Genomic DNA, 23,634 nt, shown 5'->3' with positions numbered 1-23,634 from the left:
CAACTAAGTTAGTTCTTGGTATGAGCTTTCGTGTGCATGCACACTTCTTCAGATACACTGAAACAGAAGTTGCCAGATCCTTCTATATAGTGAGAAGGTGGGGAGGGGTATTACTCAGAAGGGTGGTGGGAATGGGTGATTGGCAGATAGCTGAGATGAGCCTGTTGACGACTCTTAACGACTGCAATAGGTCTTACAGGAAAAAGCAAGGGGTGAGAAGGTGAAAAATGGCTTTGTCATGTATAATGAGATAAGAATCCAATGTCTTTGTTCAGACCAGGTAATGAGTTGCAATTTAGCAGCTTCACTTTCCAGTCTATTTCTGAAATTCCTTTGTAGTAATACAGCTACTTTGAGATCTTGTATAGAATGTCCTGGGAGATTGAAGTGTTCTCCTACTGGTTTCTCTGTCTTGTGATTCTTGATGTCCGATTTATGTCCGTTTATTCTTTGGCGTAAGGTTTGGCCTGTTTGTCCAATATAGAGAGCTGAAGGACACTGTTGGCATTTGATGGCATATACAATGTTAGAACTTTACATGAGTAGAATGTGTGCTTTGATTTAAAATGCATCTCTGGGTTATTTGTGGGGCATAGGAATTCGTTCATTATTCCCCCCCCCCCAAAAAAAAATAGTCTGACCCCCCATGGCTGAAAAATATAGTCTCTCTGGTTGGCCTCTGTTATTTTCTCCTACCAATACAGAACCGATGTAAGGACTCTATATGGGCTCTTGGACACCCCATAAGGGAAAAGGGCAATTTTTTTTAAAAAGAAATATTTATTAAGATTTTACAAAAAAACATATACAAAAACACATAATATAAAAACAAGAAAAAATAAGAGTAAACACACAAAAAAATACAAAAAATTAAAAATTCTTTTTCATAATTTAAAACTCATTTGCTTGTTTCTTTGACTTCCTCACACCTCCCCTTCTTGTATTCCCATTTAAATAATCAAATCAGCAAATCCTTACCCTCTTTCATTTATCTTATCTCTATAACTTAACATTTTATAACTCAGTATTTTCATCCATTATCAATTCATTTTTGCATATTCTTATTAACTTTGTTACTAATACCACTTATTTCCAATCCAACACCATTTTAGTTATTTTTTTTTACTTATTTATGCCCTTCTTCCATATTCTTAAAGCATTACAGCTGGAAACCACTTAATTTCTATCCAACATCATTCTAACATTCATTAATTTTGCAATATTTCTGTAGGTAGTCTTTAAATTTCTTCCAATCTTCTTCCACCGACTCTTCTCCCTGGTCCCGGATTCTGCCAGTCATTTCTGCCAATCTCATATAGTCCATCATCTTCATCTGCCATTCTTCCAAAGTGGGTAAATCTTGTGTCTTCCCCTTGACAAAATCTTAGTTTTGGAGAAAGGGCAATTTTTGTTTACAACACTGGCCCATGGCTGAAAAAGGTTGCTGACCCCTGCCATATGGGGATCAAACCCGCAACGTTCGGGTCATCAGCACAGTGCTCTAACCAATGGAGCTCTGCAACCTCCATGCATAAAGCACATTTAAAGGCCAGGGTCTTCCCTGTGTATTTGCAGGACCCCAGGATCTGCCTCAATATTTGTTCCTTCCTTCAATCCAGGACTACATTTCTGTTCTGCCTCATCTATATTCTATATTTCATTCCAGAAAAGATTTCCTTGTTAGCCCCAAAATGGAAAACCAGTGAGGTCCCAATCTAAGATAAGTAGCAACTTAAGTGGCAACCGACAACTGGGAAACACTGGCCTGCGAGCGCTCCAGTTGGAGAACAGCTTTTGCCAAAGGTGTCCTGGGCTTTGGAGACACTCGAATTCGGGACACAAGGGAGAAAAGTGCTAAGAGGAAGGCATGCTTGGCAAACCCTCACCGTGATCAACTCCTGCCCTGGAACCAAGGTCCCCACTGTGGAAGGACGTGTGGATCCAGAATTGGCCTCCACAGTCATTTACAGACTCACTGTTAAAAAATGGAAAACGAACAAGGTCCCAACCAAAGAAGCGTGGCAACTTAAGTTGACAGAATATGCACAACTCGCAGACTTCATATATTGAATGTTGTAAACGAAAACTGCTCCTTTTCCCTTATGGGGTCCACAAGAGCCCATATAGAGTTCTTTGTAGGTTCTCCATCGGTAGGAGGAAATAACAGAGGCCAACCAGAGACTATTGAGAAGCAAAGCAGCTAGTAAGCCTGATCTTTATTAAAGCTGTTGCTTCTTCTTCGGCGATCACTCGTAGCCGAGTAAGATTGTCTTCCATGAACACAGTCTTAACAGTGAATCTATTAAGTGACTGCGGAGGCCAATTCTGAATCCACATGTCCTTCCACAGTGGGGACATTGGTTCCCAGGCGGGAGTTTATCACGGTGTTCGCCAAGCGTGCCTTCCTCTTAGCACGTTTCTCCCTTGCGTCCTGAGTTCGAGTGTCTTCAAACCCCATGACACCCTTGGCAAAGGTGTTCTCCAACTGGAATGCTCGCAGGCCAGTGTTTCCCAGTTGTTGTGTATACATTTTTTTAGATTTGCCTTGAGACAGTCTTTGAACCTCTTTTGTTGACCACCAGCATTACGCTTTCCATTTTTAAGTTCGGAATAAGTTGCTTCGGAAGACGATAATCAGGCATCTGCACAACATGACCAGTCCAACGAAGCTGATGTTGAAGAATCATTGCTTCAACACGGGTGATCTTTGCTTCTTCCAGTACACTGGCATTAGTTCGCCTGTCTTCCCAAGTGATGTGTAAAAATTATCGGAGACACCGTTGATGGAATCTTTCGAGGAGTTGGATTTGGCGTTTATAAGTGGTCCATGTTTCACAAGCATACAGTAAGGTTGGTAGTACAGTGGTACCTCGGGTTACAGACGCTTCAGGTTACAGACACTTCAGGTTACAGACTCCGCTAACCCAGAAATAGTACCTCAGGTTCAGAACTTTGCTTCAGGATGAGGACAGAAATCGCGTGGCGGCGGCAGGAGGCCCCATTAGCTAAAGTGGTGCTTCAGGTTAAGAACAGTTTCAGGTTAAGAACGGACCTCCAGAACGAATTAAGTTCTTAACCCGAGGTACCACTGTACAATAGCTTTGTAAACAAGCATTTTGGTAGAGCAGTCCTAGCAAACGTCCCCAAAGCCAGCATAGTCTTATTTGCAAATACCCGTGGGTTTTTTAGATCGTATGACCTGGTTGAAAAAGATAAATCTGGAAGAGAGGCATTTGTTATGCAAACGAGACGCCTCGCCCATGATGCTGCATCACTAGTCCTCCTAAGGCACATTTAGTGCTTTTATTTCCCAGGGGAAAAGTGAAAACGCCTTTCCACTTGAGAGTTCGGAGCCTTGGGCAAAACACAGGTCGGGGCCTGATTGTAGATGCCAATTAGGAACGTGGTGCCAGCTTCACAGCTCCAGGCGGCACCGTTAAAGTAGCTGCTTTTAGAGTCGGCCAATTGGTGCCAAAGAAGGATAGAACTTTCTTTATGTACGCAACAACAGCAGCAAGAATACTTATTGCAAAGTATTGGAAGACACAAGAGTTACCCACCCTGGAAGAGTGGCAGATGAAGGTGATGGATTATATGGAATTGGCGGAAATGACTGGCAGAATCCGAGACCAGGGAGAAGAGTTGGTGGAAGAAGACTGGAAGAAATTTAAAGACTATCTGCAGAAACACTGTAAAATTAATGAATGTTAAAATGATGTTGGATTGAAAATAAGTGGCATTAGCAACAAAGTTAATAAGAATATGCAAAAATGAATTGATAATGGATGAAAATATAGAGTTATAATATGTTAAGATATAGAGTTAAGATAAACGAAAGAGGGTAAGGATTTGCTGATTTGATTATTTAAATGGGAATACAAAAAGGGGAGGTGTGAGGAGGCCAAGGAAATAAGCTAATGAGTTTAAAGTTACAAAAAACGGATTTGTTTTTAATTCTTTTTTATCTATTTGTTTTTTGTATTTTGTATTTTTATTCTTCTGTTTTCTTTTTTATGTATTTTTCTATGTTCTCTTTTTTGTATCTTTTTCTTTCTATATGACTTTTTTCTATTTTGTAAACTTACGTTTTTGTAAAATCTCAATAAATATCCTTTTAAAAAAAAAGTAGCTGCTTTTAGGAGAGCTGATATTTAAAAGAGAAGATCTGGTGCTTAAAAAACAATAAAATGCAATGCCTTTTCTGCTTCCTCTTTCACACACACACAGTCTTTGCATAGCACTCTCATGCACCCTTGAGCACGAATTATATATTACATTATATTTATAGAGTGTTGGAGTGGACATAGATTGGGTGCCTTTGACTCAGTCACACCCTTTTCCTCTGTTAACAGTCTAGCCTAGGGGTCAGCAACCTATGGCCCGTGGGCCACGGCGGTATATAAATTTAAGAATTAATGATGACAATTTTCTTTTCTTTTAAAAAGAAAGATGAAGTTTACAGTACAAATGCAACAATAACACAACAAACAAAATTGTGATCCTTGGGCGGTATATAAATTTAAGAAATAACAACGATGACCATTTTCTTTTATTATTATTAATTTATTTTTAAAAGAAAGCTGAAGGTTTATTCTGCATTTCCTGTCCCTGCCCAATATTCCCCTGCAAGGTGTTAATAGTTGTGTAAACTTTCTAGCCCAGGAAGAGACCTGTTTCAGCGATGATTTAAAATACTAATAATAATAACTCAAGAATAGGCTCGATGAAATAATTGCATTTATTAGTGAAGATTTGTACACAGCCTTTGATCCGAAGATCCCAGGGCAGTTTGCAGCGGTAGGAACACAAAGCGAGAACGCAAAACGTGCAATGAGAAACAAGAAAACCCTGCAACTGCTCTTTCCCATGTGGCTGAGAATTCAGCTGTGGGAAGACCAAGAGCTCTCCAGAGCATGTGCAGAGTGCTCGCTCCCTTCCCCTTCCCCAAACCCTTGAGGCAGCAGAGCCACCAGGCTCTTTCACATCTCGTGGGTCCGAGGAGCCCCACGTTGCCCCAAGCCCAATTCCTCGCCTTGCAAGGGTCGGGGGTCAGACTAGATGACCCCCAGGGGTCCCAAGGGCTTTCTTCCCTCAGCCCCGCCTTTTAAAAAAAGCCCCGCCCCCTTTCATCATTCCCCCCCCTTTTTTTACCCAGCCTGCCCCAACAAGGCCCCGCCTCCCCTCTGAGGGAGGCCCCTCTCCCATTGGTCGAAGGGCGCGCGCGCGCGCGCCAACCAAGCCTGCCGGCCAATGAGCGAGGAGGGCGGCGGCGGAGCGGCAGGCGGCGAGAACCAATCAGCTCCTCCGCTTTTTTTTTTCCTCCCCAACAAGGCCCCGCCTCCCCCTGAGGGAGGCCCCCCTCCGATTGGGCGGGAGGTGCCGGCCAATGAGCGAGGAGGGCGGCGGCGGAGCGGCAGGCGGCGAGAACCAATCAGCTCCTTCGCTTTTTTTTTTCCTCCCCAAGAAGGCCCCGCCTCCCCCTGAGGGAGGCCCCCCTCCGATTGGGCGGGAGGTGCCGGCCAATGAGCGAGGAGGGCGGCGTCGGAGCGGCAGGCGGCGCGAACCAATCGGCTCCTTCCTTCCCCCCCTCTCCCCGCCCTCTCCCCTTCAAGAGGCCCGGCGGCCACGCCCACCCGCGCTCCCGGTTGCCTGGCGAAGCCTGAGGCCTGGCTGGGGCCTGCTCGCCCGCCAGCCGCCGAGATGCCGCACGGCTTCAAGGCCGGAGACCTCGTCTTCGCCAAGATGAAGGGATACCCGCACTGGCCGGCCAGGGTGAGGGACATTCCTCTATCTCCATATCTATATATGGCGTGAGGGGAGAGGCGGGGGAGATATAGATACTGAGGGGAGGGGGGGCTCCTCGTTGCTTAGCAACCGCCACGGGGGGGGGAGGGAGTGACGTCTCTCTTTCTCCCCCCCCCCGCCCGTTTTCCTCTCTTTGCTTCTGAGGCTGCGCCGTAGGGGGCTGTTCTACGGCGCCCTCTAGCGGCGGAGGCGGGAGCAGCACCTTGAGGAGCCTGGAAGGAGCCTTTTTGTGTGTGCGATCGCTGTGTGTTTGTGATGTTGGGCCTCTTCCTCCACCCACGAGAACAAGGCTGGGGGGGGGGTAGGGGCAAGGGAGAGAGAGGAAGGGGGCCGGGCTCTTGCTAGCATTGCAATTCCCCCCCATGAGATTCGGGGGGGGGTTGCCTGGCCCCAAATGTGTCTCTAAAATGCATGTGCAGTTTTGTGTGTTTGTGTTTTTTTTTTGTTTTGCATTGTGATTTCCAGTCCTGTCAAGCGGGTAGCCGGGGCGGTATACAAATTTTAATAATAATGCATGTGATTATGCATGCATAAATGTGCATGCATGAATGTGTGCGTGATTGCTTGTACAGATTTTTTATTTTGGGAGCGGGGGGGGGAGATTGGGCCTACAGAAGCTACGGCGGTATACAAATTTTAATAATAATGCATGTGATTATGCATTCATGATTATGCATGCATGAATGTGTGCATGATTGCTTGTACAGATTTTTTATTTTGGGAGCGGGGGGGGAGATTGGGCCTACAGAAGCTACGGCGGTATACAAATTTTAATAATAATGCATGTGATAATGCATGCATGAATGTGCATGCATGAATGTGTGCGTGATTGCTTGTACAGATTTTTTATTTTGGGAGCGGGGGGGGGGGAGATTGGGCCTACAGAAGCTACGGCGGTATACAAATTTTAAAAATAATACAGCGGTACCTCGGGTTACAGACTCGGCTTCAGGTTACAGACTCCACTAACCCAGAAATAGTGCTTCAGGTTAAGAACTTTGCTTCAGGATGAGAACAGAAATCGTGCTCCGGCCAGGCTCCTGCTAGCATTGCAACCCACCCCCACTATGAGACTGAGGGTGCGGCGGAGCCTGGCCCCAAATGTGTCTCTAAAATGCATGGGCAGTTTTGTGTATTTGTGTTTTTTTGTTTTGCATTGTGATTTCCAGTCCTGTCAACCGGGTAGCCGGGGCGGTATACAAATTTTAATAATAATGCATGTGATTATGCATGCATGAATGTGCATGCATGAATGTGTGCGTGATTGCTTGTACAGATTTTTTATTTTTGGAGCGGGGGGAGGGAGATTGGGCCTACAGAAGCTACGGCGGTATACAAATTTTAATAATAATGCATGTGATAATGCATGCATGAATGTGCATGCATGAATGTGTGCGTGATTGCTTGTACAGATTTTTTATTTTTGGAGCGGGGGGGGGGAGATTGGGCCTACAGAAGCTACGGCGGTATACAAATTTTAATAATAATAATACAGCGGTACCTCGGGTTACAGGCGCTTCAGGTTACAGACTCCACTAACCCAGAAGTAGTGCTTCAGGTTAAGAACTTTGCTTCAGGATGAGAACAGAAATCGTGCTCCGGCCGGGCTCCTGCTAGCATTGCAACCCACCCCCACTATGAGACTGAGGGTGCGGCGGAGCCTGGCCCCAAATGTGTCTCTAAAATGCATGGGCAGTTTTGTGTATTTGTGTTTTTTTGTTTTGCATTGTGATTTCCAGTCCTGTCAACCGGGTAGCCAGGGCGGTATACAAATTTTAATAATAATGCATGTGATTATGCATGCATGAATGTGTGCGTGATTGCTTGTACAGATTTTTTATTTTGGGAGCGGGGGGGGGGGAGATTGGGCCTACAGAAGCTACGGCGGTATACAAATTTTAATAATAATGCATGTGATTATGCATTCATGATTATGAATGTGCATGCATGAATGTGTGTGTGATTGCTTGTACAGATTTTTTATTTTTGGAGCGGGGGGGGGGGAGATTGGGCCTACAGAAGCTACGGCGGTATACAAATTTTAATAATAATAATGCAGCGGTACCTCGGGTTACAGACGCTTCAGGTTACAGACTCCACTAACCCGGAAGTAGTGCTTCAGGTTAAGAACTTTGCTTCAGGATGAGAACAGAAATCGTGCTCCGGCCGGGCTCCTGCTAGCATTGCAACCCACCCCCAGTATGAGACTGAGGGTGCGGCGGAGCCTGGCCCCAAATGTGTCTCTAAAATGCATGTGCAGTTTTGTGTATTTGTGTTTTTTTGTTTTGCATTGTGGTTTCCAGTCCTGTCAACCCGGGTAGCCAGGGCGGTATACAAATTTTAATAATAATGCATGTGATTATGCATGCATGAATGTGTATGTGTGCTTGCTTGTACAGATTTTTTTATTTTGGGAGCGGGTGGGCCCCCCAGCAAGGGGGAGATTGGGCCTACAGAAGCTACGGCAGTATACAAATTTTAATAATAATGCAGTGGTACCTCGGGTTACAGACGCTTCAGGTTACAGACTCCGCTAACCCAGAAACAGGACCTTGGGTTAAGAACTTTGCTTCAGGATGAGAACAGAAATTGTGCTCTGGCAGCGCAGCAGCAGCAGGAGGCCCCATTAGCTAAAGTAGTGCTTCAGGTTAAGAACAGTTTCAGGTTAAGAACAGACCTCCAGATCGAATTAAGTACTTAACCCGAGGTACCACTGTAATGCATGTGATTATGCCATAGCTGTCAACGTTTCCCTTTTTTTAAGGGAAATTCCCTTATTCCGAATAGGATTCCACGCAAGAAAAGGGAAAAGTTGACAGCTGTGGATTATGCATGCATGAACGTGGATTTGCTTGTTTGTACATATTTTGGGGGGGGAGGGGTGGGCCCTCCAGTTTGGGCCTACAGAAGCTATGTGGGTAACATACGTGATATATGCATGTATGCATGGAGTTCAAAGAAGCGGGTGTGGGTGCACACGGGTGAGGCCTTTGCAATGCTGAGGAGAGATTCGCCCTCAAGGTTTGGCGCCGAGGGGTTTGGGTCAGGAAGCCTGTCACTGAATGCTCCTCTTAAGTCCGAGGAGGGGGTTGGAGGGATTGTGTTGGGCATGTGTGCACAATACTTAAATTTAATTATATTTATATCCTATTCCATCGTGGAACCCCAGATGTCTTCCTTAGGCGGTCGTCTATCTGGGTGCTGACCAGATCTGGATCTGCTTAGCTTTGCCAAGGTGGCTCCAATGTCTACCGGGATGTTAATAGTTAATGGAATCGCTAATTTGGGAGGGGTGGGGAATGAGGTGAAATGGGACCCCTGTGGAGGCTCTATATATAGGGTCTCCAATGGGGGCCTTGTCTACTCCCTCAGAAATAATGCTGGCTGTGGAATTGGGGGGGGGGGACCTCCCACCGTTGACAAGAAAGACTTCATGCAATCCATACATGCACACACACACACACATTCACTCACTCAGATGTTATTATGTGTGCCCTTTTATCCGTCTATGCCATGGGTAGGCAAACTAAGGCCCGGGGGCTGAATCTGGCCCAATCGCCTTCTAAATCAGGCCCACGGACAGTCCGGGAATCGGCGTGCTTTTACATGAGTAGAATGTGTGCTTTTATTTAAAATGCATCTCTGGGTTATTTGTGAGGCATAGGAGTTTCTTCAAAATATAGTCCGGCCCCCCCACAAGGTCTGAGGGACAGTGGACCAGCCCCCTGCTGAAAAAGTTTGCTGACCCCTGGTCTTGTGAGATACAATAAGTACAGTCTGTGCATCCCCCCCCCAACTACATATTCACACACACAACATGAGGGTCTGCCTGGAATCTCCGTCCCAACTGTGCATTAGTCAGTAACCAAATACTTTTGTTAAACTGGTGGCAGAAATGTTTGTGCAGTAGGTAGTTTGGGACAGGGTACATTTTTATTTTTTTGCATCAAGGATTATCTATGCAGTTGGCCTTACATGCCACTTGTATCCCTCCAAAACTGTGTGTGCGGTGTGTGAGCAGCCTCTTGTTTGTGATATTCTGTTGGGGCAGTGTTGTGCAATGAGGAGAGAGAAGAGGTACATTTTCCTGTACCCTAAGAGTTCTGATGGGTTTATCCCTAATGTCTGCCATCATTGTGTTGAGGCCCCTTATTCCTGTAAAAGGAATCATACAATAGGGCAACCCTAGATAATTGGCATCCTAGTGCACCAGCCTTGGAAAATTGAGGGGAGGGGTGCTTCTTTCCCCACCCCAATTTTTTCCTCTTTCATCGCTCCCCCCCCCCTCAGTTGTGCAATGGAGCCAATTGGCTTCATATACAGTGGTGCCTGTGATGATAATTATGTGATGACTGGCAGCGGCGTAGCGTGGGTTGTCAGCACCCGGGGCAAGGCAAGTAATTTGCGCCCCCTAACCCAGGGCAAGGCAAGTAATTTGTGCCCCCTAACCTGCCGCCGCTGCCAGCTTCTTCTTGCTGCTGCCTGGGCTGGGGTATTTACAGTAAGGTGGCGGCGGCGGCGGGTCCGTGTCAGGTGATCTGAGGCGAGTTGCCGCTGGCGCTGCCGCCCAAACGACGCCGCTTGCCCGGAGGAGGAGGAGGGCAGAGAGGTGAGGAAAATGCAACATGGCCCAGCAGCTGCAGCGGCGGGGGGGGGGCTGTGAGGAGGGTCTGCCTGGCGCGCCCTCCGCGGCCCTGGCGAGTGCTGAGAGCCGCTGCCTGCTGGACGCCTTCAGCCCCGACGCGCGCACAGCTTGTCGGTTCCGCGAGACATGGGGCTCTACTACAGCCTGCGCCCGAGGCTCTTCGGCGACTCCGGAGGCGACGAGCGCGCCCCCCCCCGATGTTGCGCCCGGTGCGGCCGGCCCCCCCTGCACCCCCCACGCTACGCCACTGATGAGTGGTACCAGTGATGATGATGATGATAGTATCCTCCGGGACCTGGGCTGGGCACAAGGCATAACATTTTGCACAAAATATACCCCTTGTTGCCCCAGGGCCTTGGGATCCCCCTTCCCAGTTATAAAACGGGTGTTGGAACGGAATGGGAAGGGTTCCAGTTTTCTGCTCCCCATTGTTTTATTTATTTGTTTCACTTACAATCCGCCCCCTCATTTTGTCATTTTGTGAGGTAGTTTAGGCTGAGAGACTTACTGGCCCAGGGTTACCCTTTGAACTTAACGTCCGAGTGAGAATTTGAACCCCTATCTCTCAGGTCCTAGCTTGACATTCCAAACACACTTTATTTTGCAAGAGCCCAGCCTATACATTTGCTATCCAAATGGGGTTCTCTTCCCTGCCCCCCTGTTGTACCGTGGATTCACATACTAGCACTTCCTTGGGATTCTAGCACTTCCAGTGGAATCTCTTCAGGGTCAGAAACTCAGATATATAAGCTAATCGCCAAATGGCACCTTAAAACCTGGGCTGCTGTCACCACAGTGGGATGTCCAGGTGCCATTCAAGTTACTGATATTGTTTTTATTATTCATTTCACTTCTATACTGCTTTATATTTTAAAGGGGAAATCTCAGAATCGTTTACAAGACATTAAAACTTTCAGTTAAAGCATTCTGGATTGTTTTATTTGAACAATCCAGAATGCTTTAACTGAGATTCCTGCATTGCAGGGGGTTGGACTAGATGACCTTTGGTCTCCTTCCAACTCTACGATGATTCTAAAACAAATGCAGACTTCCAGGAAAATATTACAGTTCCTTCTCTAAGAGACACTTTCTTTCCCTGTACAGTGGTACCTCGGGTTACATACGCTTCAGGTTACAGACTCCGCTAACCCAGAAATAGTGCTTCAGGTTAAGAACTTTGCTTCAGCATGAGAACAGAAATCGTGCTCCGGTGGCAGCGGGAGGCCCCATTAGCTAAAGTGGTGCTTCAGGTTAAGAACAGTTCCACATTAAGAAAGGACCTCTGGAACGAATTAAGTACTTAACCCGAGGTACCACTGTATTTATTTACCTACTTAATGTATAAAGGTAAAGGGACCCCTGATCATTAGGTCCAGTCGTGACCGACTCTGGGGTTGTGGCGCTCATCTCGCTTTATTGGCCGAGGGAGCTTCCAGGTCATGTGGCCAGCAGGACTCTGGTGAACCAGAGCAGCGCACGGAAAAGCCGTTTACCTTCCCGCCAGAGCAGTACCTATTTATCTACTTGCACTTGGATGTGCTTTCGAACTGCTAGGTTGACAGGAGCAGGGACCGAGCAACGGGAGCTCACCCCGTCACGGGGATTCGAACCGCCGACCTTCTGATCGGCCAGCCCTAGGCTCTGTGGTTTAACCCACAGCGCCACCTGCGTCCCACTTAATGTATAGATCGGCCCTATAACAGGACTCTAGGAAGCCAAGGTGGGGTAGTGGCTAGAGTGTTGGACTAGGACCTTGGGAGATCAGGGCTCAAATCCCCGATCCGTCATGAAGCTCACTGGGTGACCTTGAAGTCAGTCACAGCTTCTTTACCTACCTCATAGGGTCTTTGTAGGGATTAATGGAGGAGGGGCATGAACCATGTACTCCTTGGGGGGGGGGAGGTGGGGTATAAATGCAATAAATAATGTCTTTTGCTCACCTGCTTAAGAAAGCTGGAGAGGCCAGCCAGATGGAGATGTCAGTCGCCAGCCTGCCACCCAGAGATCTCCATGTGATTACAATTAGACTCGTGCCAGTGGCAAAACAGGCCTGGCACCAGGGGGATCTCAAAGACTGCTTCATCCTTACATTGGCTCCCAGTACATTTCCGAGCACAATTCAAAGCGTTGGTGTTGACCTTTAAAGCCCTGAACGGCCTCGGCTCAGTATACCTGAAGGAGCATCTTCATCCCCATCATTCTGCCCGGACACTGAGGTCCAGCGCCGAGGGCCTTCTGGCGGTTCCCTCACTGCGAGAAGCAAAGCTACAGGGAACCAGGCAGAGGGCCTTCTCGGTGGTGGCACCCGCCCTGTGAAACGCCCTCCCATCAGATGTCAGAGATAAACAACTACCTGACATTCAGAAGACATCTGAAGGCAGCCCTGTTCAGGGATGTTTTTTATGTGTGACATTTTAACGTATTTTTAATCTTTGTAGGAAGCCGCCCAGAGTGGCTGGGAAAACCCAGCCATATGGGCGGGGTACAAATAAATTATTATTATTATTATTATTGTTGTTGTTGTTGTTGTTGTTGTTGTTGTTGTTGTTGTTGATGTAGCATGGGGCACGATGGCTCTGCTGTATCTTCGCTGTTGGAGGCAGCGTGCTTCTGAATGCCAGTTGCTGAAAACCACAGGAGGGGAGAGGGCTGTTACACTCCAGTTGTGCTTGTTGGCTTCTTACTGCAACATCTGGTCAGTAACTCTGAGGGCAGGGTGCTGGGCTAGTATGTAACCTGAAGTGTATGTAACCCAAGGTACCACTGTACAGTGGTCGGCTCCCCGCTACCCCAAATCTTCACTTCTGCACCTTGAAAGCGTTCTAGGCACCTTGTGACAGACAAGAACCTTTGCCTATACAGTGGTACCTCAGGTTACATACGCTTCAGCTTACAGACTCCGCTAACGCAGAAATTGTACCTTGGGTTAAGAACTTTGCTTCAGGATGAGAACAGAAATCGTGTGGTAGCAGCGCGGCGGCTTCAGGAGGCTCCATTAGCTAAAGTGGTGCTTCAGGTTAAGAACAGTTTCAGGTTAAGAACAGACCTCCGGAATAAATTAAGTACTTAGCCCGAGATACCACTGTATATCCTGTCGTTATCCGGGGACTAGCTCCTTTCTAGCAGCTTTGGGGTTTTGACTTAGGACGCTGTACATGGAGTTTGTACCCTCAACCTGCTTTCTTGCTCCTAGAGATCTGGGGGTGGGAGGGGGAAACAGCCCACATATTTAAGGTTTCACTCACCAAGCCAAACATGAGAAGGGATGCTCAGCATTTGTGATGTTACGGCATCATGTTGTTCTTTCTGTCTTGCAAAGGGAGGGCTTAGCTGACAGTCACACCTGCACCCAGTGATCAAGACTCACCAGGCGCATTTTGCACACCTGGGTGCCAGGATGGCACCTGACACCTCCACCATCTGGCTGGCTGGCATGCAGGCACACAGCAGCATCTTTTTGTTGCTATGAAGCAAGTCACCTGGCTCATGCCATAGCGCTTCAGCAAAAGAGCACAATCTTCTGCTGTGAACCAGCTGACTTGCAAAGTAGCGCAGCAGCAGCAGCAGCAGCAGCAGCAGCAAACCCTTTCCTTGAAGTGTGCAATTTAATCTCATTTTGAAACTGGCAGAGCTAGACCTTGCCCTAATGCTGAACCGAACCCAAAGGTTTAACGGTATTTCTTCTCTCTCATCCTGTTCAGTTCTGATTCAGCCGCTAACTTAAAATGATTAATTACTGGCTCCGTTACTTTGAACCTATTCAGGTTCACATTGTACAAATTGATGTCATCACCTACTATTCTTGTGGAGTAAGTCTGTTGGGAGTGGATATAATGATGAATATTTAACGAGATACCTTTTTTATTTTTAAACACGGTGACGGATCCAAAGGACCTTGCTTCTTCCTCCTTTTCGCTTCAACTAATCTTAAAAGGACTCTCCCTTGAACAGGGTTTGTTGAAGGAAGCCTGAGAACTTGCAGTGGAAAGGGGCAATTTTAAGAGCATGCCTGTTTTTTTGACTGTTTTCACACACTACAGTGGTACCTCAGGTTACATACGCTTCAGGTTACATACGCTTCAGGTTACAGACTCCGCTAACCGCTAAACCTCGGGTTAAGAACTTTGCTTCAGGATGAGAACAGAAATCGTGCGGCAGCGGCATGGCAGCAGCGGGAGGCCCCATTAGCTAAAGTGGTTCTTCAGGTTAAGAACGAACCTTCGGAACGAATTAAGTACGTAACCCAAGGTACCACTGTACTGTCCTGTAGAATTCTATCAGGTATCTTTTATACGCACAATCAGAATGAATTTCAGGAACCAAAATGCTTTTTCTGTGCTCTTAACCCAAGCGTAGCAGATGTTGTGGGACTACAACTCCCATCGTCTCCAGCAAGCATGGCCAATGGACAGGGATGATGGGAGTTGTAGTCCAACAAAAATCTGGACTGCACATTGGCCAGCCCCGCTTTAACCACGATACCAAGGTGGTTTTCTGCGATAATCGCTCAAGCCGCCATGCTGATCCCATTTGACTTTCTCTTCTTTTCAGATCGACGATATCATTGACGGCGCAGTGAAGCCCCCGCCCAACAAATATCCCATTTTCTTCTTCGGCACCCACGAGACGTAAGTTCCGGTCTCGGGATCTGGGGCAGGGCACGGCTTTCCCGCGTTTCGTTTGCTCGATGCCGCCCTGCTCCATTCTCTAACCTTTGCTTTCCTTCTCTGCCCCAGGGCCTTCTTGGGACCCAAAGACCTCTTCCCTTACGAGAAATACAAGGACAAATATGGAAAGCCCAACAAACGGAAAGGCTTCAACGAAGGATTGTGGGAGATCCAGAACAACCCGCATGCCAGTTACAGTGCGCCTCCGGTAAGTGGCGTCAAGAACAGCCCTGCTGGAGCTACAATAGTTGGCTTTGTACATCCCGCTCAGGGCAACATACATTGGGGTGGGGAGCTTCTGACCCTCCAAACGTGGGGCTGCAACTCCCATCTGTTGGTCCTGCTGTCTAGAGGGCCAAACATTCCCAACCCCTGACACAAATAATTCTGCACCCGCACTAGGGCCACGTCGGTCGTCTGCATCGAAAGCAACAGCCTTACAACATGTTAAAAGACTTACAGATTGACAGTGGCACAAGCTTTCTTGGTCTACAGTCCACCAGATTCGTGATGCAGATATACCTGCTGGGGTTGTTTTGGGGGGGGGGTGGGACGGACTGTACGCAGCAAGGTTGGAAGGAAGTGAAATGCAGAAAATATGAATGGTGACACAATGGTGACACCAAGGCTGTCATTGGTAAGACAGACATCCTGGCACTGAGAAGCCAATTAACACCGTGGTTTAAAAATTGGAGGGCCTCCCTCAGGTATTTTGGGTCCAAGCTGTTTAGGGCATTAAAAAGTAAGTACCAGGACTTCAAGGGACACAGGTGCTGTGGTCTAAAGCACAGAGCTTTTTGGGCTTAGTGATCAGAAGGTTGGCAGTTCGAATCTTTGCGACAGAGTGAGCTCCTGTTGCTCTGTCCCAGCTCCTGCCAACCTAGCAGTTCAAAAGCACACCAGTGCAAGTAGATAAATAGGTACTGCTGTGCTGGGAAGGTAAACGGTGTTTCCATTCACTTTGGCTTCTGTCACAGTGTCCCGTTGTGCCAGAAGCAGTATAGTCATGCCAGCCACATGACCCGGAAAGCTTTCTGTGGACAAACACCGGCTCCCTCGACCTGAAAGCGAGATGAGCGCCGCAACCCCATAGTCGCCTTTGACTGGACTTAACCATCCAGGGGTCCTTTACTTTTTACCTTTTACCTTTTTACCCGCACTTTAAATTGAGCTCAGGAGCAAATAGGCAGGCAATATGATTCTTTCAAAATAGGTGTAACATGAAGAGCTTTTCTAAAAAGATAGTATAGAAATGAAATAAATAATAACAACTCTGGCTATACTGGTTAAAATTGTAGCAGGCAGCCTGCAATAACTGAAGCTTCAGAGTAGTCTTGAAGGGCAGGCCTACATATAACGTACTGCAGTAATCTAGCCGAGAGGGGGTACCAGAGCATAGGTTATAGAATCGTAGAGTTGTACAGTGGTGCCTCGCAAGACGAAATTAATTCGTTCCGTGAATTTTTTCGTCTAGCGAATTTTTCGTCTTGCGAAGCACGAAATCCCATAGGAATGCATTGAAAATCAATTAATGCGTTCCTATGGTCAAAAAAAGTCCAAACAAAGCCAAATTTGGTACAACAAGAGTTTGTTAAGTGCTCTTCAAAGTCACACATACTGTAAAGAGCATTTCAAAATTCAAACCCAGAAATTTTTTTAAAAAACAGCAGAGTGGCCCAATGGTCACAGAAAATCATAAAAATGCAGAAAAAAAACACAAGCTTCCAGATTCTTGCAAACCCCTCCCCAACTGTTCCACCAGCCACCCAGCACACAGAAATTCAAATCCAGATTTTTTAAAAAAAAACAGCAGAGTGCCCCAATGGTCACAAAAAATCATAAAAATGCAGAAAAAAACACACACAAGCTTCCAGATTCTTGCAGACCCCTCCCCAACACCAAGTCCTTGAATTCCAAGCACCCCAACCCAAAATCCAAAACCCCCAAAAAAAGTTTTAAAAGCTTAACTTACCAAATGGCTGCAAAAGAAGTTTTGGAAAAGCTTCAAAAATCACCAAAGTCTTTAAAAACCTCAAAAAAGGCTACTATGTACACTGCGTTCTATGAGTTGCACCTCGAAGTCAAGTCGCAACTGGATTAACAGTGTTAAGAAAAAGGAAACAAACTTGCAAGACGTTTTCGTCTTGCGAAGCAAGCCCATAGGGAAATTCGTCTTGCGAAGCAGCTCAAAAAACGGAAAACCCTTTCGTCTAGCGAGTTTTCCGTCTTGCGAGGCATTCGTCTTGCGGGGCACCACTGTAGAGTTGTAAGCTCTTGCAATTCAGGAATCTCTTGCCCAACACGGGGCTTGAACCTGAGATTAAGAGGTGGAGGTGAGGAAGGTTAGCCTGAGCAACAGTGACTGGCCCAAGGTTCGTGGCTGAGTGAGGAGGTGAACCTGAGTTTCCCCAGACACCGTTGGTAGACTTATGCTCCCAGCTTCGTCCCCCTCTGTTTCTTTCTTTGTGGAATGGTGCTTGGGGATTTACAACTTTTTTAGGAAAAATGTCTTAACGGTTTGCCTGTCTTCCTTCCCATCCCCCATCAGCCAATAAGCTCCTCTGATAGCGAAGTCCCCGACATTGACCCCATAGTCGGCGGAGGCGGAGGAGCCGGAAGCGACATCGCGGAGGAGGAGGAATCTGCCCCGATGGCAGCGGTCGGTGCTGCGGGAGTGACCGTGGAGAAAGTGCAGAGCGGCGACGAGTCGGACAGGGGAAGCGATCACAGTGGTCTGAAGCGGAAGCCATTAGCCATGAAAGTGAGTGTAGCCGCTGGGGAGTGAAAGTGCTTCCACCCCCCCCTCCCCCAGCCCTGGTCTCCCACTGTGGGCTCCCTGTCTAAACTGGCCAGTCTGGGCAACGGGACTTCTCTGTTTACTATAAGGAGAGCCCTGTTTAAACAGACCAAAGGCCTGTCTCAGGGGTAGCTTGAGACCCATAGCCCTCCTCCAGATGTTGTTGGACCCCAACTCCCACAATCCCTGGCTAGTATAGCCAGTGGTCAAGGGTGATGGGAGTTGAATCCGGCAACATCTGGAGGGCCATAGATTCCCCACCTCTGGCCTGTCTTCCCCACAGTGGTTAGCCAGGGGTAGTCAACCTTTTTATACCTACCGCCCACTAATGCATCTTTCTTGATGGTAAAATTTCCTTGCCGCCCACCAGTGCTCGATGGAAGGAGGATTCAGCTTGTCCTGTAGAACCCCCTACCACCCACCTAGAATCCTGAAACGCCCACTAGTGGGCGTTAGGGACCAGGTTGACAACCCCTGGGCTGAACAGATACCTCTGGGGAGCCCAAGAGGCAACAACCAGTTCCCAGGTCTTCAAGTGGGGATTTGACTGAGGCAGAATACTATTACAGTCGTCCCTTGGATCCCGAACGTCTTGCGATTCAAATGTTTTGGCTCCCGACCACCACAAACCCAGAAGTGAGTGTTCTGGTTTGCAAACGTTCTTTGGAACCCGAAGGTGCAGCACGGCTTCTGATTGGCTGCAGGAAGCCACGCCTTGGTTTCCAAACATTTGGAAGTTGAATGGACTTCCTGAACGGATTCCGTTCAACTTCCGAGGTACGACTGTATTTCCCTTGAGCTGGACACTATGCAGTCAAGAATAGAAAAATTGACTTTTTCTTCTGCTGCTGCATCCACACTGTTGACTCACGTAAAGCCTGTGGTCCACTAAAACCCCTAGATCTGTGTCACATGTACTATTGCCATTATAGGGTCCCTCATGTTTGTACAGCTGGTTCTTCCTGTTTTAAGTGCAGAACCTCACCTATCGAAATTCATTCTGTCAGTTTAGGCTTAGTTCCTCAATCTGTTAAGGTCATCTTGAATCCCAATTCTGTCTTCTACCCTTTCCACTTTGGTGTCGTTTGCAAATTCGTTCGTTACATTGCGGTAAGGGAGTTGCTCCAGTTCCTTGGATTATTTTCATTGTTCTATCATCATCATCATCATCATCATCATCATCATAATAAATTTATACCCTGCCCATCTGGTTGGGTTTCCCCAGCCACGTTGGGTGGCTTCCAACAAAATATTAAAAATACATTAAAACATCAGTCATTAAAAACGTCACCAAACAGGGCTGCCTTCAGATGTCTTCTAAAAGTCAGGTAGTTGTTTATTTCCTTGGCATCTGATGGGAGGGCATTCCACGGGGTGGGTGCCACCACTGAGAAGGCCCTCTGCCTGGTTCCCTGTAACCACACTTCTTGCAGGGAGGGAACCGCCAGAAGGCCCTCAGAGCTGGACCTCAGTGTCCGGGCTGAACGATGCAGGTGGAGAGATTCCTTCATATTCTCTAGCTCTGTAACATTCTTGTTACATGGCGGTGTGACATTTATAGGTGCTGTAACTCAGAGGGTGTTTTTGTTGGGGGGCGGTCTGCAACATGGCTGCCATAAGAGAACTCCAGCCCTGGCAAAGAAGTTCACAGCAGCTGTTTGCCCCAAAGAAAAGTGGGTCTGCTTTGGAACTGTCAGAAGCAGTCTGAAGGGCAGCCATGTACAGAGAAGCTTTTTAAAGTTGTTGCCATTTGAGTGCCTGCTGCTGGAAGAAGGAGAGAGGGCTATTGTGTACTGTTGCGTTGGGGGTTTCCCAAAGTTGGGTCTCCAGCTGCTTTTGGACTACAACTCCCGTCATCCCCAGCTAGCAGGACCAGGTGTCAGGGAAGATGGGAATTGTGGTCCAAAAACAGCTGGAGACCCAAGTTTGGTGAACCCTGGGTTAGTGTATCTGGTTGGCCACTGTGAGAACAGATGGACCACTGGCAGGGCTCCTCATGTTTTTCCAGTCTCGCTGCCTAGAGCTGATACTTTTTTCCCCCTACAAAGAGAAGGCTTTTCCCTATTTTGCCTAGCAAGTCATCCCCATCCTTTGCGCTTTCCCCTGTTTCAGATGCCAGCGGCGAAACGGCCGCGGAAATCATCCAGTGACCTCGACCAGGCCACTCCGTCGCCGTCGGAGGAGGAGGAAACTCTGAAAGCTCCTCTGAGTCTGAGAAGTACAGCGACCAGGTGAGGTTCAATTGATCTGGGCTGGAGGGCTAGGTGGCAAGTGTGGTTTTGATGGGAAGAGTCTTGCAGATCCTGTTATTGACATATGAAGCCCTGGACAACTTGGAGCAGGTTTATTTACCTTTCATACAGCCCAATCACTGGTTGTGAGAAATGCTCATTGATTGGTAAAGGTAAAGGGACCCTGGCCGTTAGGTCCATTCACGAACGACCCTGGGGTTGCGGCGCTCATCTCGCCTTATTGGCCGAGGGAGCCGGCGTACAGCTTCCGGGTCATGTGGCCAGCAGGACTCAGCCGCTTCTGGCGAACCAGAGCAGCGCACGGAGACGCCGTTTACCTTCCCGCCGGAGAGGTACCTATTGATCTACTTGCACTTTGAAGTGCTTTCGAACTGCTAGGTTGGTAGGAGCAGGGACCGAGCAACCCCGTCGCGGGGATTCGAACCGCCGGCAAGTCCTAGGCTCTGTGGTTTAACCCACAGCGCCACCCGCGTCCCCATTGATTGTTACTATTTAACAGATTTATAGAAAGCTTGGAGAGCTTCTGCCAGTCAGTGTAGACAGTGATCTTAGGCGGCCTGAGATTTCTTAAGTGATGTGCAGCGGAATAAAATACAGAATAACGTGCAACATAAAACAGTGGATTTTAAAAAGTGGTCAGATTAAAATTAACATTCCAGACATGTTTGCTGATATAAAAACTCCCCCCCCCCCAGCATGCCAAAATCCGTACAACGTTGGCATGTGTCTTTTCAGCTGGAGGGTTTCTTCTGAAATGAAGGGGCTATAGTGTTGGATGCTGTCTTCTGATGAGACAGAGATTTGATTTCTGGGGCATGAACTAATTAGAAAGAACGTAATGAGGGTATTGGATAGCTATAAGCAAAAAAGAAATCAATCTTTTAGATGGCACTTCCTATAATTTAAATACCGTATTTTTCCGTGTATAAGACTAGGTATTTCCCTATATAAAATATGTTTGAAATTGGGGGTCGTCTTATACACAAATACAATCTTCTTCCATTTTCTTAATGTGGTGTCCCCAAAACAAGGGGCGTCTTATACACGGGGGCATCTTGCACATGGGAAAATATGGTACATTGTAAACAGCTCAGAGGTTTTATTACAAACAAGCGGTGTAGCCATTGTGTTAAGTGAAAAATAGAGGATAGCAAGACTTTGCATTCTTATGAATGGGTGGCGGGCGGCGCTGTGGTCTAAACCCCCGAGCCTCTTGGGCAGGGCTTGACAAGGTTTACCTCACCGGGGCCGGTTGACTCCAGCGGAGATCCCTGCGATTTCCAGCGTCTGCACAGACACAATTTTCAGCGCTGAGGAAGCGAGTCACCATGCCACGCTGTGCCAGTTTAGTGCAGCGTGTGGGGACTCGCCAAGCAGGCGGCTCGGTTCAGGGTTGGCTCATGAGCTGGTTAAACAACCCCCATGGGCCGCAGGTTGCTGATCCCTGCTCTTGGGCTGGCTGATAAGGAGGTCAGTGGTTCCAATCCCTGCGACGGGGTGAGTTCCCATTGCCGTGTCCCAGGTCCTGCCAACCTAGCAGTTCAAAAGCACGCCAGCGCAAGTAAATAAATAGGTACCACTGCAGCGGGAAGGTAAACGTCATTTTTGTTCACTCTGGCACTTGTCACGGTCCTCCGTGCACCAGAAGCAGTTCAGTCCTGCTGGCCACATGACCCGGAAAGCTGTCTGCGGACAAACCCCGGCTCCCTCGGCCTGAAAGTGAGATGAGCGCCGCAACCCCATAGTCGCCTTTGACTGGACTTAACCGTCCAGGGGTCCTTTACCTTTACCTTTTACCTATTGCCATGGCTCCTAGAGTGGCTAGGGCAACCCAGTCAGATGCGCGAGGTACAATAATTAATTAATTGTTATTGTGTTATTATTGTATTAAGTTGGCTGCTGTTTCAGGGGATGGTTGGGGCGGGTGCAGGAGCCACGATCCTGCATCCGAACTCTCCCCCGCCAGAAGTTTGCAGTTGGAAGGGACCCTGGACATCATCCCATCCAGCCCCCCTGCGAAGCAGCCCTGCAAAGCGGGGGATTTGTGAAGGAGGCTGGTGTTACTGCCAGCTACTGCTGTTGCGATTGGCACTGCGCTTACCTTGTAGGCATCTGAGCGCTGCATAGGGGAACGTGGCCTTTAGGCCCAGCTGTGCCCATTTTCTATGCCCGTCAAGTAGGGATAATGGTTCTGATCAGTCTGTGAATCCTAGTTTCCCGCCCGAAATCAGGTGACCTTCCAGGTGCTTTCCTGCTTAAAAGGTCCCTTTGTAGATTGCTTTTAAAAAACTAGAGTATTTCCCTCTTCCCCTGTGACAGGCCAAGGGTGTTGGCCTCACACCTAAATTCCTGTGTCTCCCTTTGCAGGACTTCACTCCAGAGAAGAAGCCTCCGCCAAGGGCTCCACGAAGGGCAGCTGCAGGCGGCTGGAAGAAAAAGGTAAAGGGCCCTTTAAATACAAAGGCCTCACTTGGGAGCCTAATTTTAAAAGAAAAGCCTGACCAGCTTTTCAGATAACCTTTTAATCGAACAGCTTTTTAAAGAAATGCCTTAAGTAACTGATGCTAAGGTTTGAAGTATTGTTTATTCTGTTACATTTCACTCCCAAGAAGACCCATTTATCCTAAATGGAACCCAATAAGGCAGGCGTGGGTGTGCAAAATATTTTTTTTTAAAAAATGTGATCTCATTGAGATTCCAAGATGAAATTTGGCAGGGAGCTCTTAGAAATATGAAATAATACTTTTGGGGGGGATTTTAAAACTGTATTCCATTTTTAAACATCGCTTTTAAAATTTGTAAAACTTACATTTAAAATTTAAAGTCCATCATGTGACATATCGTATTAAAGCCCACGAAGTTTTGAAGAGATTGGTGTTTTTAGTTTTGAAATACAGTCAAACCTCGGCTCCCAAACGCAGAAAACCCCGGAAGTAAATGTTCCAGTTTTCCAATGTTTTTCAGAAGCCGAACATCTGACGTAGATTCTTCCTTAGTGCAGGAAGTTCCTTCATCCAGTCGGAAGCTGTGCCTCAGTTGTCGAACATTTCAGAAGCCAAATGGGCTTCCAGAACGGATTCACAATGTCCTTTCTTCTATCAGATCAAAATGTGCAGATAACAGCAAAGGTTCCTAGGTTCATAGCAGGGGCAATCAGAATAAGGGCCACTAACTGACGGCTGATTCAGGACTTTAAATTGTGCTTTTATATCAAATTTCCTTTTTTGCACGTACTGTAATGCTTTATTGTTGCTATGGCCACTGGCTAATGTGAATAAAGTTTTATCTCTCTCTTCCGGGATGGATTACATTCGACAACTGAGGTTTGACTGTATCGCAATTCTGGCCTGAGCTTTTAATGTTTATGTGTAGTCTAGCAAGACCAAAATTGTCAGAGTTTTTGGTTTTTTGGTTTGAAATTTCAAACCCTCATAACTCGACAACAGGGTGAGTAAAAAAAAATTAAAA

At 47.3% G+C, this 23,634-nt stretch overlaps 1 protein-coding gene and 1 long non-coding RNA gene across 2 annotated transcripts in view; one reads left to right on the top strand and one right to left on the bottom strand.

Annotated features, from left to right (window-relative positions):
* Positions 1–23,634, bottom strand: part of LOC310753641 — a 64,790-nt gene that overhangs the window by 29,945 nt on the left and 11,211 nt on the right. The gene's annotated exons all lie outside the window — the stretch shown is intronic.
* The window catches only part of HDGFL2 (HDGF like 2), a 29,896-nt gene continuing 11,867 nt past the window's right edge, over positions 5,606–23,634 (top strand). Inside the window, 7 exon segments of the mRNA XM_083594551.1 lie at positions 5,606–5,772; positions 15,002–15,078; positions 15,187–15,325; positions 17,666–17,878; positions 20,027–20,101; positions 20,104–20,145; positions 22,534–22,605. Of these exon segments, the coding sequence (XP_083450677.1) occupies positions 5,701–5,772; positions 15,002–15,078; positions 15,187–15,325; positions 17,666–17,878; positions 20,027–20,101; positions 20,104–20,145; positions 22,534–22,605 (690 nt within the window). The 5' untranslated portion in view covers positions 5,606–5,700.

The sequence above is a fragment of the Podarcis filfolensis genome (assembly GCF_964270895.1).
Source record: "Podarcis filfolensis genome assembly, chromosome: 18".
Taxonomy (NCBI): domain Eukaryota; kingdom Metazoa; phylum Chordata; class Lepidosauria; order Squamata; family Lacertidae; genus Podarcis; species Podarcis filfolensis.
The sequence above is the reverse complement of the archived record's forward strand: the minus strand, read 5'-3'. Positions and strand labels throughout refer to the sequence as shown.